Source organism: Ziziphus jujuba, chromosome 1 (assembly GCF_031755915.1).
Source record: "Ziziphus jujuba cultivar Dongzao chromosome 1, ASM3175591v1".
NCBI lineage: Eukaryota > Viridiplantae > Streptophyta > Magnoliopsida > Rosales > Rhamnaceae > Ziziphus > Ziziphus jujuba.
Window position 1 is genome coordinate 23,043,543 of NC_083379.1, and position 18,528 is coordinate 23,062,070.

At 32.6% G+C, this 18,528-nt stretch overlaps 1 protein-coding gene across 1 annotated transcript; it reads right to left on the minus strand.

Moving 5' to 3' along the window:
* Positions 1–13,382: 13,382 nt before the first annotated feature.
* LOC107424471 (protein RALF-like 19) lies at positions 13,383–14,003 on the minus strand. Its single transcript, XM_016034291.4, has one exon. It carries the CDS (start codon positions 13,795–13,797, stop codon positions 13,459–13,461), a length of 339 nt encoding a protein of 112 aa, XP_015889777.1. The 5' UTR covers positions 13,798–14,003; the 3' UTR covers positions 13,383–13,458.
* Positions 14,004–18,528: the final 4,525 nt, after the last annotated feature.

The window sequence follows — 18,528 nt, forward strand, 5'->3', positions numbered from 1 at the left end:
TGCTTGCTGGCTTTACTGTATTTTACTGTATTAGCCTTTTCTTATTTTTCCAAGCATGGGCAACGTGTGGGACTTCATATTCAGCTTATTTGGCATCCTAAAAAGCATCTAGAAGCTGATTTGAAGCTCAAAGAGGTCAAAGATTGATCAAATTCAACTTGATAAAAAAGCTAGCATTTTTAGTTTCCTAATTTGTTTTTACTTTTTGTTTTAGGAAACTACCATTACTTTTAGGTTTTTATTTATTTATTTTCTGGATAAATAACTTTAGGAAGGTTTTTATTTTATTATTTCCATTGTAAATTAATTAATTCCTAATTCAAAATAAAGGAATTAATTAATCAAATTTAGTTTAGGAAACTTAGTTTAGGACATATTAGAATTCGGTCAAGTTTCCTAATTCCTATAGGAGTCCGGTTTTTGAATTAATTTTTTAGGGTTTTTTTCTTTGTAAACTTAGCCTATTTAAAGGCTTATTTTTGAATATGAATACAACTTTGATTTGATTAAGAAAATACTTGTGAGATTAATTATCTCTTTGTTCTTGAGAACACCTAAAACACCATTAGAGAATTGGTTGTTTTAGCTTGACTTATCAATAGGTTTTCCATCCCCTATTGTGGCGTCTACATTATACCAAGGTTTCTAACCACAGGTTGGTTAGGGGTTGAGGTCAATTCCATTAGAACTTGAACTTAATTAAGATCCGGGCTAATATAATACGGGTTTAGGAGCAGGTCGTCCTAGGTTCGTATCATTTGGTATCAGAGCTAAATTTTGTTCAGGTTTGATCTATCTTTATTTGCTTTATTTGTTTTTGTGTTATTATGCAATTTTAGCATTAGGTTAAGGTTGCATCCATCCCATACACGTTCTACATCTTAAAAAAAAAAAAAAACAAAAAAAATATTCATTCCTAGTTGAATTAGGTTTCCTAGTTTTATCGTATTTTTGTTTCCTAATTTGTTGGTTGTTTTTTATCATTGTTCTTGATAATTTTGGTTTTTGTTGACTTTCCTTTGCTGTTTTAGTCTTAGAAATTTGCATTCATATATTCAAAAAAAAAAAAACAAAGAAAAAAAAAAGAGTTTGCTGCAACATTAAAAAAAAAAAAAAAAAAAAACTGCACATTTGTGTTTATTTGGAGGTCACGGGTTTGGTGTTTGTTTTGGAGTTGGAATTGCAAATTTGTTGTTTACTCTTGCTACTGCAGTTGTGTTTAATATTCAGTGAGTGAAAAAAAAAAAAAAGTGAGAAGGAAAAAAAAGAAAAAGAAAAAAGAAAGCTGAATAAAAAAAAATATATATTTCAGTTTGTTGGAGTTTGATTTGTTTGCTGGAAATTTGTTGGAGCTGCTGGTTTTTTTTGATTATTTATTCAATATTTGAGTTGCTGGGAAATTATTTTTGCTGCTGGATATTTGGATTTTGGGTGTTTAAATTTTTTGGATTAAAATTAGTTAAAGGAATTGATACAAAACTTGAATTACAAGAACAACAACCAACACTTTTCTATATTTTTGTTCTCTTTGATTCTTGTTCGTATTTGAATTTCTTTTTCTGGAATTTTATTCTTGAACTCATATTCTACTACCATCTGGTGCAGTTTTCAAAAATTCCAACGTTTTCCCATTATTTTGTGTTTTCTTGTCTAGAAAGCCGAAAAATTAGGATTTATTGGATCCTTTCGGTATTGCCTACTTTTTGCTTCTGTTTTGTTGATAAGTTTAATTAAAACATACTAGTGATCTAATTGCTGTTTTGTGGGTGTTTTAATTAGAACTTTGAGATAATTCATTGAGTGGAAAAAGGCAAGAGTGTGTGAGCTTAAAAGAGGGTAAAAGCCGAACTAGTGTGCAAACATGAGTGTCGAGACCTTGTTTGAGTGAAACACGTGAGGGAGTGAATATTGTGAGGATTTATTTTATTTTTGCAGTATTTTACTAACATGGCAGATTCTAGAATAAGAAGAAGGGATCCACCCTTAAGGATCAATGAGGAAGAGTCCGTAGCATTCCATGGCGATGACCGAGCTACCGGGAGTGGAGACCAAGCAGACAGGAGAGCTGTTTTGGAGTCAATACAGCGGGTTAGTGCTCAAGTTGAGCATGTAAATCAAAGAGTGGGAAGACTAGAAGCCTCACAAGGAAGGCCGAATACAAGAAATAGGCAAGAATTCCATGGAGGACGAGGCCGAGGACGAGGAGGTCGTGAGAGGCCGAGAGAGGAATTTGATGAGGAGCCATTCGACGGTGACTTTGAGGAAGGTATGGACGAAACCTTTGCTGTCCAAGAAAGAGCTGGCCGTGGGAGATATAGGAGGGAAGATACAGATGATGATTTGGGAAATATCAAGGTTAATATCCCACCTTTTATGGGTAAAAGTGATCCCGAAGCTTATTTGGAGTGGGAAGAGAAAATGGAGATGATTTTTGACTGCCACAACTATTCGGAAGGTAAGAAGGTGAAGTTGGCAGCAATGGAGTTTGTCCATTATGCACTCCAATGGTGGACAAATGAGCAAAGCACCCGAAGGAGAGTTGGTGATGACTTAATTACAACATGGCGACAAATGAAAGGAGCCATGAGGAAGCGGTTTGTGCCATCCCATTACCATAGGTTGCTGCATCAAAGGCTTCAATCTTTGTCTCAAGGAAGTAGGTCCTTGGAGGATTATTACAACGAGATGGAGATGTTAATGATGAGGCTGAATATGAATGAGGATAGGGAGGCAACCATGGCAAGATTTCTTGGAGGGTTAAACCGAGACATTGCCAACCAACTTGAATTACAACAATACTTGGAATTGGAGGAGATGTTGCATGTAGCCATTAAGCTTGAGAACCAATTCAAGAGGAGGGGTGTTAGTACACGGTTTGGAGGAGTTTCTAGCAGTGGAAGGACAAGTTCAAGTGGCTGGAAAAACAATTCCACTTATGAAAACAAGTTGAAGCCGAAATTAGGAGAAGAATCTACCAACCGGCCAAGAAGGGAGGTCAAGACCGAATCTGTCCAAGCACTTAGAGGTGAGATAAAATCTGATCCTAAACCTCAAAAATCCAGAGAAATAATTTGTTTTAAGTGCCAAGGAAGAGGACACATAGCCAGCCAATGCCCAAATAGAAGAATCATGGTATTAAAGGGTGATGGTGAGCTGGAATCCGCAAATGAAGAAAGTGGGGCTGAAACCGAGCAAGAGGAGGATTGCAATGAAGATGAAGCCGAACCTGTAGATACATCTAATGCCGAGTTGAGCTTGGTTTCAAGGAGAGTACTTGCTGTCTACAAAGATGAAGAGCAGATACAAAGAGAAAACATCTTCCACACTCGCTGCGAAATACAAGGTAAAATTTGTAGCATGATTATAGATAGTGGGAGTTGTACTAATGTGATAAGTAATCTTGTAGTTGATAAATTAGGCTTGAAAACAATTAAACATCCAGAACCTTATAGATTACAATGGCTTAATGATAGTGGTGAGATGAAAGTAAACAAATAAGCCAAAATAAAATTTAATATAGGTAGATATGAGGATGTAGTTTTATGTGATATTGTGCCCATAATTGCTGGACATATACTATTAGGTAGGCCATGGAAATTTGATAAAGATGCTACTCATTTTGGTCGAGAAAATAGTATTGTTTTCAGGTTTAAAGGGGAGAAGGTCAAGCTGGAACCATTATCTCCTAAAGAGGTTTACAAAGATCAATTACAAATGCAACAAAGGAGAGAAGCCGAAAAGCTCAAGGAAAAAGCAAGTATGGCACCAACGGCTTCACCGTCCTTTCAAGAAGGTAAGATTGAGGTTGCTGACCAAGGTAAGGTTTCTAAGGTTCATATTGAGTGGAAAGATCAAGGGAAAACCGAAAGAGAGGGAAAAGGAAGTGGCAAAACCGTGTGCTTGGAGAAGGAAGAGGAATCCGAAGGTTTGCTCCAATCCAAGGGAAAAAAAGAAAAAGAAAGAAAGGAAAGGTTAAGTAGCAATTTTTATTTGAGTTTAGGGGATATTAATAAGGTTATTGAGTGTAAGAAACCTTTGCTGGTCATGCTTTACAAAGAAAATTATTTTAATGATCAAACTAACTTTGAAGAACTTGAATTGCCAAGTTCAATGATTTCTCTTTTGAAGGAATTTGGAGATGTCTTCCAAAATGAAATTCCAAGTGGACTACCATCCAATCAAGAGGGAAAAGGTGAGCTTGCTGTCCAAGGTAAGTCTTCTAATACTCAGGTTGTGTGGAAAGATTTTAATAAAACCAAGAGTGAAAAATTTGGTGCAAAATCCGAGAGTGAGGAAGGTGAGATGGCATTGAGTGAGAAAGGACAAAAAAGACAAGAAAGGAAGAATATAAATTTTTATCTTAGCTTTGGTGATGTTAATAAAGTAATTATGAATAAGAAATCATTGCTGACCATGAATTTTAAAGATACTTATTTAAATATGTCTTTATTGCATAGAACTTTATCTGCATTGTTGAGAGCTTTACTTAGTGGTAATTTGAAAATTTGGGAAATATTGTTTGCTAACTTTAAAAAGTGTAATTTTTACCATAATGAGCATGTATTTCTAGATTTTGTTGTAATAGTGTTTGACCCAGGAGAATTGGTTTGGTTGCACTTACAAAAGGAAAGGTTTCCTAAACAAAGAAAGTCAAAGCTCATGCCGCCTATGGATGGACTTTTTCAAGTTTTGGAGCCGAATAACAAGAATGCCTACAAGCTTGATTTACCGGGTGAGTATAACATGAGTGCTGCATTTAATGTTGCTGATTTAACTCCTTTTGCTGCAGGTGATGATCTTGATTTGAGGACAAATCCTTTTCAAGAGGAGGGGAATGATGTGATTCCGCCCGAGCCCGCTCAACCGATAACCCGTTGGGGTGCTGACTCGACACAGATGAAGACTAGGCCAATCACAAGAGCTCAAATTAAGAGATTTAAGGACAACCTGGGAGTATTTATACAGGGGGTAATCAATCTCAATAGAGCTTGTCCATACTTGAAGATACAAAGCCTATTCTAAGCATCCAAGTGGTGGAAGCCGATACGGACCCGTGTGACGGTTTTGGTACATTTTTGGAGTCCGGGAAGCATGAAATGGTTCCAATGCTTTATGGGTTCAATACATATGCCTAAGAGGTCATGGAATCAAGTTAAAGCAGCCTCAAATTCAATCAAAAAGGGCTTGTACGGACAGCATCAACAATTTGGCCGAATTTGCTGTATTGCTTGCTGGCTTTACTGTATTTTACTGTATTAGCCTTTTCTTATTTTTCCAAGCATGGGCAACGTGTGGGACGTCATATTCAGCTTATTTGGCATCCTAAAAAGCATCTAGAAGCTGATTTGAAGCTCAAAGAGGTCAAAGATTGATCAAATTCAACTTGATAAAAAAGCTAGCATTTTTAGTTTCCTAATTTGTTTTTACTTTTTGTTTTAGGAAACTACCATTACTTTTAGGTTTTTATTTATTTATTTTCTGGATAAATAACTTTAGGAAGGTTTTTATTTTATTATTTCCATTGTAAATTAATTAATTCCTAATTCAAAATAAAGGAATTAATTAATCAAATTTAGTTTAGGAAACTTAGTTTAGGACATATTAGAATTCGGTCAAGTTTCCTAATTCCTATAGGAGTCCGGTTTTTGAATTAATTTTTTAGGGTTTTTTTCTTTGTAAACTTAGCCTATTTAAAGGCTTATTTTTGAATATGAATACAACTTTGATTTGATTAAGAAAATACTTGTGAGATTAATTATCTCTTTGTTCTTGAGAACACCTAAAACACCATTAGAGAATTGGTTGTTTTAGCTTGACTTATCAATAGGTTTTCCATCCCCTATTGTGGCGTCTACATTATACCAAGGTTTCTAACCACAGGTTGGTTAGGGGTTGAGGTCAATTCCATTAGAACTTGAACTTAATTAAGATCCGGGCTAATATAATACGGGTTTAGGAGCAGGTCATCCTAGGTTCGTATCAGTCCGGCCAGCAGGCAGAACGGCATGGCAAACAGTCACTAGATGGGCCTGGTTCAAGCTTTCGTTGCTGGCGAAAGCAAGACCCATTTTTCAGTCATCCAACCACCACCTGGCCAAATTGATACTCCTTTCCACTATTTTTGAACCAAATGAGCTCAATTTTGAGATCCGTTCAGCTTAGTTCCCTACTATTTGAGAGATATGAGAAGTTGGACTTTAGCTGAAACTTTTCATCCATTTACCCATCACCGCGGTTGAATTGAGCCCAACGGAGGTTGGTAACGTATTCCTCGTCTCTCTAGCTTTCTATTGGTATGTCATTTGTGAATTATGATGGAGTATTTTGAAAGATGTCATTTTTGAATAAAATATTATATTTTAATGTGGTAATCTGAAAAATGTATCTGTTTAATATTTAAATAATTATTATTTATACTGAAGAGCCAAATTTATGTTGAATTGAATAAGGATGCCCTTGAAATAATATTTTAGAAAATGTAGGAAACTGTTGTCTTAAGCCGCTGCTAAATTATTATTAGATTATTGTTAGATGTGACTATTGAAGTTATGGCGCATAATAAAATGTACTTTTATATCTTATTATATGTGAAATTGTGTGTAGTTTTAAATGATATTTTGGTATAAACAAATTTGAAGGTATGAGAACATAATGATATTAAATTAGTGTGATCAAGAATATATCTATGCAATTGATTATTTATTTATTCATGAATTTGATTTATGTAATGAAAATTAAAATATCTAACTTGGTGGATTTATGATGTTTTGTATAAATAAATTTTATGAATTTAGAAAAATATTTATTAAATTATGGAATTCAAAATGTACTCATGCATGTTTAAATATTTGTGTATACATATATATATTTGTGCATATATGTATATATACACATAATTATTGAAAGGTGGTAAACGTGTTTGTGTATGTGCGATTATACTTTGAATTATTTAGAATTTTGGAAAGCATCATGTATGCTTTAAGGATCAAGAAAATTGTAATTTAATTTTATGATGCTCTTTTATATGGTTTACATATATTTGTATAATATTTATTATATTGTTGGAGAAATTAATTGTAAGCATTAGAAATTAAATTTATTGTTATATTTATTAGCATGTTGAAGTGTAATTATGTAAAATTAGATTATATGTGAATTTATATGATTTACTATAATTTTTGCGTAAATAAATTTTAATGATTTAAGAAGATCGTAATTTTTGTTGTATAAAATACATTGTGTATTTGGATAATCATGAAATTGAAATTATTGTGGGAGGAATTGTTTTACGAGATTATTGGATTGTTTTGTTGATTTAAAAGAAATATGAAATTTTATGAATTTGATAAACGTGTATAGATTCGATTATATTTTATAAAAATCTAAATTTTATAATATTATAAAATTTTATCGATTTTCGATGCACCATACATGTACCGGTGTTCTGTATATATGAATATGATAAGCGTGCAAGTTAGTATACTCTCCCGTGAGATGCTATGGACTGACGGCAGGCAAGTTCTATATAGTGTACATAAGCCGCCTCCCTCTATAGCCCGGATGACCGTTGTAAAAAGTGGCGCTGTTGGTACACCATGCAACCGTATGCAAGTTTCTCTCTTTAACCTCCCTGTTAAGCGATGCTTTGGGATACTGGATATCGTCGGGCACCACTGGTATATAGTATGTGCATCAAATATCTTTATATATATATATATATATGTATGTATGTTATGTTTGTATGTATTGCACCGCACGGGACGACGATCCGATATGGTCCATGAAGAGCTAGCCTCGTAACTATGTTGTCTAGGGGACCAGATGGCCAATTTAGGTAACCACCTCGAACTATGTTGGTAGCAAGGTACCAGCGATAGCTAGAATCGTGGATTGCACAGCATATTAGAGGGTATTGTTCATACCTCCGATGTGAGTGTATATTTTATAATATGTTTTGAAATTTAAAATATTATTTTACTTATATTATCTTAACTACTCAAAATCTGATTTTCCAATATTTAACTTAATTGCTTTTATTGTTATTACTATTATTAATATTAATCTTGTTATTAATATTATTATTGTTATTCATCAAGATTTCGTTTACAATTATTTTCATTATTATTATTTTTATTGTCACTATTTTTCTTTATTATCATTATTATTATTATTATTATTATTAATTATAATTATTGTTACTATTTTTATTATTGGTATTTTGTGATTATTATTATTATTATTAATATTGTTATTATGATTATTAATTATTCTTTATTATTATTATTATTGTTATTCTCATTATCCTTATTATTATTCTTATTATTATTTTTATTGGTATTATTATCATTTATTGTTATCTTTATTATTATTATTATTATTGGTATTATATGGAAGCCCTCGGGCAAAAGTGTAAGCCTCCAGGCAAGTATATAAGCCTTCGGCCAAATGGGTAAGGTTATGAGCAAGTGTGAAAGCCTATGGGCAAGTTATGGTGTTATTGTTATTAATATTACTATTAGTAATATTGTCATGCTCTCTCCTATTTACGTTATGTATTGGAATGTTGTAAAATGATATTAACATGTAGTTCGACACTAAGTGGGTGGTGTGGATGGACGTGATTAACTAAATGTATTTCGTGTTTTTAAAGCTTTTTTAATATATGCATTTATATTTATATTTTGTTATCGAAGTGCTGCAATTGTGAAATTATTTGTAGTAAAGTGGGAGGGATAAAGTTACACTATATGAGAGTGCGTTTTCGTGTAGGAAAGTTTTTGGCATGTTCTACCCTTAGGGAAGATGTTGTCGAATTTTCCTTAGGATGGTCCAGTAGGGTTTCCCCTGGGATCAGAGCTTGTCTAGGGTTCCAGGAAAGGATCCTGGATGGGTCTTGACAGTTGCAATCCAACTAAGGATGTTAGTTGCAATCTATTTGTATAAATAGATGTAAAGAGCATGAGACACCAACCTCATAAATCAACCTAGAAATGAAAGAGGGTTATGGTGATTCGTGTGATAGGGCATTTGTATCCTTGTTTCTTAAGTTAATGAAGAGGCAAGGGAGTAACCTCGTAAATTGTGATTACCTAAACACTTGGGGTGCGTATGTGTGCGTGTGCGAGGAGGCATACTTGACCTAATGAAGTCTCACTGGACAATCTTTAAACGATATCCAATGGAACCTTACTTAAAACGTGGACAAATGAACACAAGCATTATCAATAATACCTTAATATATAAATATAAAACCACAACAGCATAGAAGTCCACAACTATGGTCTACAATCAGCCTATTGTATTACATGCCATAACCACACATATATATAGTATGAACTTTACTGTGTCCAATATTTAGATTAGAGCATTCTAAGAGTATTTGCAAAGTTTAGAAGAACAAATAAATAATAAATAAGTCCAGAAAGATAATAATAAATAAAGAAAGATAGATACTGCTGCTGCTGTGGAAAGAACGAAGTGACAAATGGTGTGCGACGTAGACTGCTACTAACTACTTGGACCTAGGGGAACGAATTTAAAACAAATAAAATGCGAAATAAAAAAATCTTAGTGAGTGATATAGTATAAATAGGAAAGTAAAAAATTATTTTCATAAAACTTTCTCTCAAGACCTTTCGTTCCATTTTTTTGAAATATTTCCCTTTTTAAAATCATTTCACAAAATCCAGACTTATAACCCAATTCAATATTATAAAACCAATGCTCAAAAAGGTATAAAGTGAAAAATTATTATAATATTATAAAATGTCTTAATCAAGATATAAATATTGAGCATAAAATATTATAACACAATTTCACAAAATAAATATGAAAGTTTAGTAATAACCACAATATTAGAAAACCAACAGTATACTTAGAACATATACAATGTACCATACGATATACCAAACCGTAAACTGTGGGATATGCCCACTTCACAACCCTTAATGTATGAAGGGTATCGTAGAAATAATAAATTGTTGGGATATATCCAACCTGATGGCTTATGTCAATAATAACCTATGGGATGAACCCAACTTCACAGCTCATGGTAATAATAAACTGTCGAGATGTACCCAACCTCACGGCCCATGGCAATAATAAACCGTTGGGATGAACCTAACCTCACGGCACTGTGGCAAACCCGCGCACTATAATATAATACTGATCCGAAACACTAGTACTATATTGTACATCAATTAAAAATAAACAATATAGTATCCGTAAAACAATCTTATGAGATGATACTTTTCCAAATAATACTGTATCATAAATCATAAATCATAATTTAATATTCAAACTCAACCGCTTGTTTAAATATTTCAAAATTTTCAAATCGTTATTTCATGCTAAAACCAGAAATACACAGTAAAATATATATCACCATAAACCAATTTTAAGCACACAAAATTGTAAAATACTTGAACATGCTTAAAATCATATAATTTTCAATCTGCTTTCTCAAAATCAATTAATTTCCAAAATGATTTAAAACCTCAACTCAAATACCAGGATATTTAAATAACATGATCCACAAGTTCACTATGAACTCATCAGAGTTAGAAACTATTTAAAATCTTATCAAAATCTACATAAAATAATAACACATATATGTAAATGCTAATATACATATGTGGATAAAGTAATCATTTAAATCAAATTATATATACATAAAATAACCAAACAATATATATTATACTACATTACCCAAAACATTTTAAAAATATAACCACTTACAGTACTGTAGATGCTCACTCTTGCTCTTTTACAGAATCACCTCCAAGCTTAACTCGAGTACTCGTAATATAATAAAATTTTTCTTAGGCTCTAATAACTAAACCAAAGACATTTTTGAACACCAAACGTCTTAAATTAATTTGTACAACTATAAAATAAATAAACTGAACACTGACCAGTCCAATTATATTACGTACCCTTAGGATCCAATATCCAAAATTGGGGCTTTTCACCCAAAGGCTAATATTTCAAAATTGAACCTTCTAATGGGTCCTAATAATATCTAATTTCACTAATCCAACTTCAATCTTATTCAATTTGACCAAATTTTGTCCAAACACAGTCCGAATTTATCCAGTATTTAACTAATTGATCCAAAAATAGAAAAATTAACAAACAACCTCCAAAATTCATAAATTTTATATCAATGAAAAGCCCAAGAGATAAGGAATGCAATGGTGTATTCACCTCGGTTGAAAAGTGTTATCAGTGGTAAAAAAACTTGTTACAATACTCAGCAAAATGCCATATTGATGTTTCTCTCAAACGGTGAGGAATTTTGGCAAAAAAAGCATGGAAATGAGTTCAGAGGGTCCAAAAATAGGGGGAGTGGTGTATGGATCAGCCTGGAAAGGTCGAAAAATGGCCAAACAGGCCGAAAAAGTCCAAACATTGATCGTCAGCTTCAAACAGCTGATCCCGGCGCTTTGGCTAGCAGTTTGGCCTGAAATTTGGCCAGCGTGGTCGTCTCGAGGTGGGTAGTAAGGGTGGCTAGCATTTGCATCAAGACGGTGGATGGATTTGGACCAAACGGAAATGACGCGGTTGGGCATAAAACGGGCTCAAAACGATCCGCTTCGAATCCTTGGGTCTGGAAAGAAATTTCTTGGGTTTGGGGGACAAAATGGATATTTTAGGACTTGTTTCCTATTGGGAATACTTCCCAACATTTATATAGAGCCTTAGTTCACTAACAGATACAAACTTGGGATTGATTTAGGTACTGATATAAAACTGATATTTGAAACTTTACAAAACCATAACTTTTTATCCATAACTCAGAATTTGGCGTGTCATCAGCTATGAATTTGTATCGATGAGTTCTACACAATGGTACATCAGTCAAACCAAAATCTTAACCATAGAAAAATTCAACATGGGATCCACATACAGTCCACTTGGTCAAAACTTGTACAACACGGGTATTTTTGTATGGCTATTACAGCTATGGCCTATCTATATATATCAAGTTATTATTTTATATTGCATGCATTTGATTGTTCATGATTTGGATAAGATTTTATTGGGCTTTCTTTAAAAATTACTCAATGAGATTTTCCTAGGTAGGATCATGTGGGGACTTTGGGAGGATTCCTAAAGTGAGTCTTATCAACAGTTATTAGTAGGTACTTTCATTTTATTTTATTTTTTCCTTTCGTTTTTTTATTAAACTCATCTTTTTTTTTCTCCCCCTCCATTTCAAACATAATGTTAGACTTTTGAGTTTGATCTAAATTGTCTTGTAATTGGCCAATCAAGCTAGTTGGCCAAAAGATACACACACAAAAAACAGAAGACAAAAAGGGCTAACAGTGCTTTTGATGAGTGACGATCAAGATAAATTCAGTTGTTTTGAGTTGGAAGCGTATACACAGACACAGACACAGACACACACACACACATATATATATATATATATATGTATATAAGTGAACATATTATAGGGAAATAATTTCATACAGAAAATGTTGCTTACAAAAAATTCCAAAATTGAAGGAAAAAGACATTTTCGCCCATGTAAGAATTTTATGCTTTTTTCATAAAAGGGAAGTTTTGCTTTATAAGAACGTGACATGGGCAACTTTGTCTAATTTTCCTTGTCCTTATCCGTTAGGTTCTTTATTGGGTCAAGATTGGGGATGGGTAACTTGGACAGGAGAGGGCTAAAATAACAAATGGGGCCAAGATTAGAGTTGTGGATTTTCTGTTGTCAATTTTGTTATGCGAGAATAAAAGACATACCTAAATCAAATAACAAAATCTTTTTATTTTTATTTTATTTTTATTGTATGATATTTTACCATCCAAAAGTACTCTATAATAATCTTTTAAGTATAATTTTAAATTTATGAATTTTGTTTTTTTTTTAATCCAAAATTAAGCATGCATTACCATATTCAAGAATAGTGGTATTATGTCATACACATATAGACGTAGTCGATTTGCATGCAGGTATTCCTTCAAATTATAGGATATATACAAACACTAGTTCAACCTGAAATGAAGAAACGGCTCAAAAAATAGGTTGATAATTCAAATTAATCACACAGACTTTAATTGCTAGTCTTTTATTTCCTCCTTGGAATACACAATAATCGAAAATAACATAAATATTTAGAAAAAGGAAAGAGAAAGATTACAAAAACAATAGATAAGATATATAAAGAGCTAAATGACACCCACAAAAGAAACAGAAACAAAGGGAAAAAAAAATAAAGAAGAAGAAGAAGAATAAGAGGTAGAAAAAGAAATCACCATATCGAACATTACCACAAAAAAAAAAAAAAAAAAAAAAAGAAAAAAAAAAGGGAAAAGAGAATATAAAGGAGGAACTCAATAATGATGCAAATCATTCCTTAAAGCAGCAAACTGTTATTTTTCTTTTCTCTCTCTTTCGCATAACTTTTTTTTTTTTCTTTTGTTTTTCTTTTCCAATTATTATTAATCGGTGAATCTTGCACAATGAGTAATGACAGTGCAGCCGCGTTTGTAAGGGTTAGCCCTCTGTCTCTTTTGGCAATTGTAGTAGGACTGCCCTCGACGACCACATGGAACTCGGTTCTTCTTCAAGGCTGAATAGCTGATGTATTTCCTGCCTCCTGCCAGTGCCCGCCGGCTGGCCTCAGAGTCCATCAGCATCTCATTGTCTTCGCCGATGAAGTCACCGACTGAACCGTGGCTAAGATGGTCCAGACCCCAGCTGGCATCATGAAAGGAAGAGGCCTCAGCCACCACGGCCAAGGCCAAAAGGAGGAAGATCAGGCAGAGCTTGACTTCCATCACAAAAACACAGAGATGGGGTTTATAAGAGAGAATGATTTTTGTTCTTGGGAGATAAATTTTTTATATTATATGTAATGTATATATATGCCTTTTTTATTCTCTCTGCTCTGCCCTTCCCTGTTGGAGGAGGGGAAGAGAAGGATATAGAAAAAAAAAAAGGGTGGGAGGGTTGTGAAGTTGTTGGGATAAAAAAGAAGGGAGATTGGAGTTTAGGAATTTGTGGTTGTCTTTTCTTTGTGATTTAACGCAGTTTGGGATGCGGTGCCCGTTTCTTGCTCCTTGAATTGTGTTGGGTTTTCTTTTAGGAGAATAAATAGAGGTTTCTTATTGTAGTTATTTCTTTTGTTATGTTTATTGGTTTTATGTTTTTTAATTTGTCATTATTGCATGGCATTGATTTGTTAAGCCATGGAAGACAACTATTTTTGTAACGGTTAATACTTGTATTTGGAATGTTCAACCAACTTTCTTCTCCAAATTAGGCTCCTGTTAGATCGTTTATGTTTGTATGACAATTTCATGAGTGGTCATGAATTTTTGGTTCATTTGTTAGACTTTCGTTCTGAGGCTAAATTTTAACATGTAATTTATAAAAGTTTTGAATATTTTAATGCTAATTTACATGTAAATTGAGTGTACAAAAATGAATAAATGTCAATTTTAATTAATTTTTCATAAATTGTATAATCTGCATGTTAAAAATTTACATGTCTACAAAAATAGTGATAACATAACAAGCTAAACTATAACAGATGTTTCTGTAATTTTCTAAAAATATAAAAGCATATATATACAAAAATGGTAATATAATACAAAGTCAGCTTCAAGTAAAGTCTAAATTCTATCAATGGGTTGAACTTTATCTTTTAAATGAGGATCCAACAGTTATCAATGTTAGACCTTAATTAGTATAATAAAATAAGATAAACCTTATTCCTTTAATAATATTATACATTATACATATATCTGTACACGTTGGAGAGAGAGAGTGAGTACTAATGTAATATAATTGATAGTTCTAACAATTACAGCACTAACATGCTTAATCAACAAAATAATCATATATAGCACGTGAAAATCCCATAGATAACATATAGATATATACTGATAACATATATATATATATATATATACTGCATTTTAATAAAATAAAAGATTAGATTTTACTAACCTCCAAATGCAATCATTGATTCTTTGAATCTTATTTTCTGTAAAACAACATATAATAGGAACAATAGTAGTATTTAATGGACACACTCCCTCATGTCTTCCCATACAAAAAAGAAAAAAAGAAAAAAAAAAAGCCATCTCAAGCTCAAACTATCGATTCCCTATATGTATCGTATAATTATATGTCATCACTAGAACAGCCAAAACATTTTAGTTTTATAGTTGAAGTCATGTGTAAGTCACATGACTTATTCCCCATTTTTCACACACCATAATAATTAACAACAACAAAAACAATAACACCATCAATAAGAATGTGCAATAGGCCAAATGGGGTTCAAAAGATAACAATTCTTTCAGTGCAATGGGCTAAATAAAGTATTATAAAAGTGTATGCTAGGCTTTACTGTAAAAGTTAAACGATTTAGTCCCATTACGAGCACAAGAGCCATAACAAAAATGTGTTACATGCCACGCGAACCATTTCTGATAATGCAATGGGCATTAAATGAACCATCATATATGGTTCATTATAAAACGTGAATATTACGATGTGAACATTTGGAGTAAATATGAATAGCATATATATCTATATATATATATATATCAGTCCGTTTATGGTGCGGACGATCTTCATGCGGACCACAGTATTGATGACGGTTTTTCATAGTATTGGTAACAATTTTCTAAGAAACCGTCGTTAATACTATGAAAACTGTCACTAATACTGTGGTTTTCATGCGGACCGTCCTCACCATAGAATTTCCGTATATATATATATATATATAATGGGCCACTAAAGGCCATCTATATATCTAAATGCATACGATTGGCAAGTTGACTGCCATCTTAAACCCTGATCAAATATGATGGTGCTTGGACCACCTATTTTCCAATATTATAATTATTATTATTGATACCCGTGGGATATAAAATACTGGATTCAACCACAAATGAATATTAATAAATTTGAAATAAGAATACAAAAAAGATATTCAAATAATAGATACTTGAGTGACTAGTCTAATGATATTACAAGCTAATTAACTAAAGTGTTTACGAATATTTATTAATGGAAGCTGAGAGTATTTAAAAGCTAAAAATTACAATTAGAAGTGAACAATGAATGCCCAAACCTAAATTGAGAGCTCTAAAATTTCAAGTTTTCTTTTCAACTTTCCAAAAGCTTGGCCTTGGCTGCATAGATGAGTCCTCTTTCATAGGCAGTTTGGAATTCTCACTAGTAGTTGAGGGTCGTAACGGGAGCTACTATAGGTTTCTCTAAATCTTCGATGTTTATGATTTTTTGATGGAATATTTACTAGTCATTGTCTGGTGGAATATTTATTATTCATTTTTTGACGGAATATTGAATAGAGATATTTTCTAATAGAATCTTCACTATTTGTGCAAAGTTTTTTCATGGATGAACAATAACTTTTAAATAGTAACTTTTTTTTTTTTTAAATTTACAAAATTCTTTATTCTTCACTAAACGGATCCTAGATATTTAGATAGTTAGCCCAGTTGATTTTTTCTTTTCAAAGAGGTTCTTTTTGTCTTTTCCTTTCTCTTTATCTTGACTTGGTCATGCTGATTGAAGGATGCCTTAAAAGAGGTATCTGAATCACTATCTTCATCATCACCCTTAACTAAGAACCTTGGAGTAATAATTGTTTTGCAAGCTCCTTTGGTGTTAATTATTTTCTTAATGGACACTGAGTTGTGAATAGGATTTCTTTGTAATATCCTAGGGATTTACTAGGATGGCTAAGGATATAATGGAATTTTGGGGGCAAGTAGGCTTTGGCTAGTAACTTAGTTGCCTTCAAATGCCTTAGAGATGGCTTATCCATATAATGGGTGCATGGAGATATCATTATAAGAAGATGCGATCTTGTATTATGTAATGGACAACTGGGTGACTGGGACAAACAAACGACTACTTGTTACTACATATGGATCATATTGTTTTGCTAAGGCTGAATGGTATTTAGGCTTTATAGATTCAATAGTAATAAGTCCATTTGACGCTATTATTGGAAACGGCAACTCAACTTTTACTAATTGGTTAGGAGTTAATGACTCTTGTTCTATTGTTGTGGCCTATTAAGGCTGTTTGAATATCATTGTTGGTTCCTTTAAAAAATTCCCAGGTAAGGAAATTAGGGATACCATTTTGACTCCCTTCGGTGTATGAATATCAAAGTAAAAAATACTTAGTATAGCTTGCCATTTGGCCAAAATTTGTTTGGATACAATGTTTTTAGCATCTTTTCTTAAAATATATATTTTACACTTTTGCAATCAATTCTAATAAAAAAAAATTTGATTTAGCAAATCATCTTGGAATTTTGAAATGCATAATACTATAGATAACATTTCCCTTTTAATGCCACTATAATTTATTCATGATTTAGTTCAGACATCTAAATGGAATCAAACAATTTATACTATTTTTAATGTTAGGTGAACTCAGGTGAAATTTTTGAATAAGTATTCCTACAAAGTCAATTTCATAAGCATAAGTTTGTACTATTTTGTAAGAATTTATTGAAGGAATGCCAATACATGGAAAAGGCTTGACATGAATTTAATTTGTTTCACTAATGTAGTATGTTCTGTGGTCCAAGGGGTAGGATTACTTTTCAGCTTGTTGAATAATGATTTGTAATGATTTGCATTTTTCTCTTAGATTCTTGTAAAAGTCTACTACATAGTTTTTGGATCCTAAAATCTTTTGTAGTTGGGTTTCGTTCGAAATTTCATCAGCAAATTTGTCGTAAAATTGTATTGGTATATCAATTGGGGTTAGTTTTAACTCATAAATATCAAATTCTAAGAACCAAACTCTACTTTAGAATAGTTTAGTTTTACTAGCTAAAATGGCTAATTAATTTCTTTTGACTATTTCTAGAAATTTCTTTGAATGTTTCCAATGTTGTTTTATCGATTGGAAAAATATTAATACATTGTTAATTGGATACCGTGTAGATTTGCCATTAAGTTGATACCAAGTCCAATACATTTTGTAACTGTTTTGTACGGTGCCTAGGTTAAAAAGTCTTTCAATGACAGGGACATTCAAGTTCCCATTTTGAAGTTTCAATGAGCTAACCATGCCATACCAAGTGGGGGATCACTAAATCTATGAGTAGGTCTAAATTCCAAATTATTATGCAATCAAGAGTCCTTTTAAATATTGTTTTATTCTTTTTTCCTTTACTATAATACAAACCTCTCGGCATCAGCCTTGTAGAGTGAAAGATGCTATTCCAGGACCAGGAGCAGCATTTCTTCTTCCTGCAATTAAGGAAATCTGTGAAAAGGAATACTTGGCCATTATAGCATTCACCCATGACTTTTTGTCCTCTTTAGCCAAAAACTAGCCTAATTTACTCAGCAAAGCATCATTCATCTACTTTATTCTTTTCAAACCCAACCACCATGCTACTTTGGCAAGCACAACTTCCTTCAAGAAATCAAATTGAAGAACTTGACCTTAGTCCTTGTTATAAAAGAACTTGCAAACCTTATTCTCTCTATTTTTTTCTTCAT

Excerpts from the sequence above, each read along its gene's own strand:
- LOC107424471 (XM_016034291.4), bottom strand. The coding sequence starts at position 13,797 with ATGGAAGTCAAGCTCTGCCTGATCTTCCTCCTTTTGGCCTTGGCCGTG.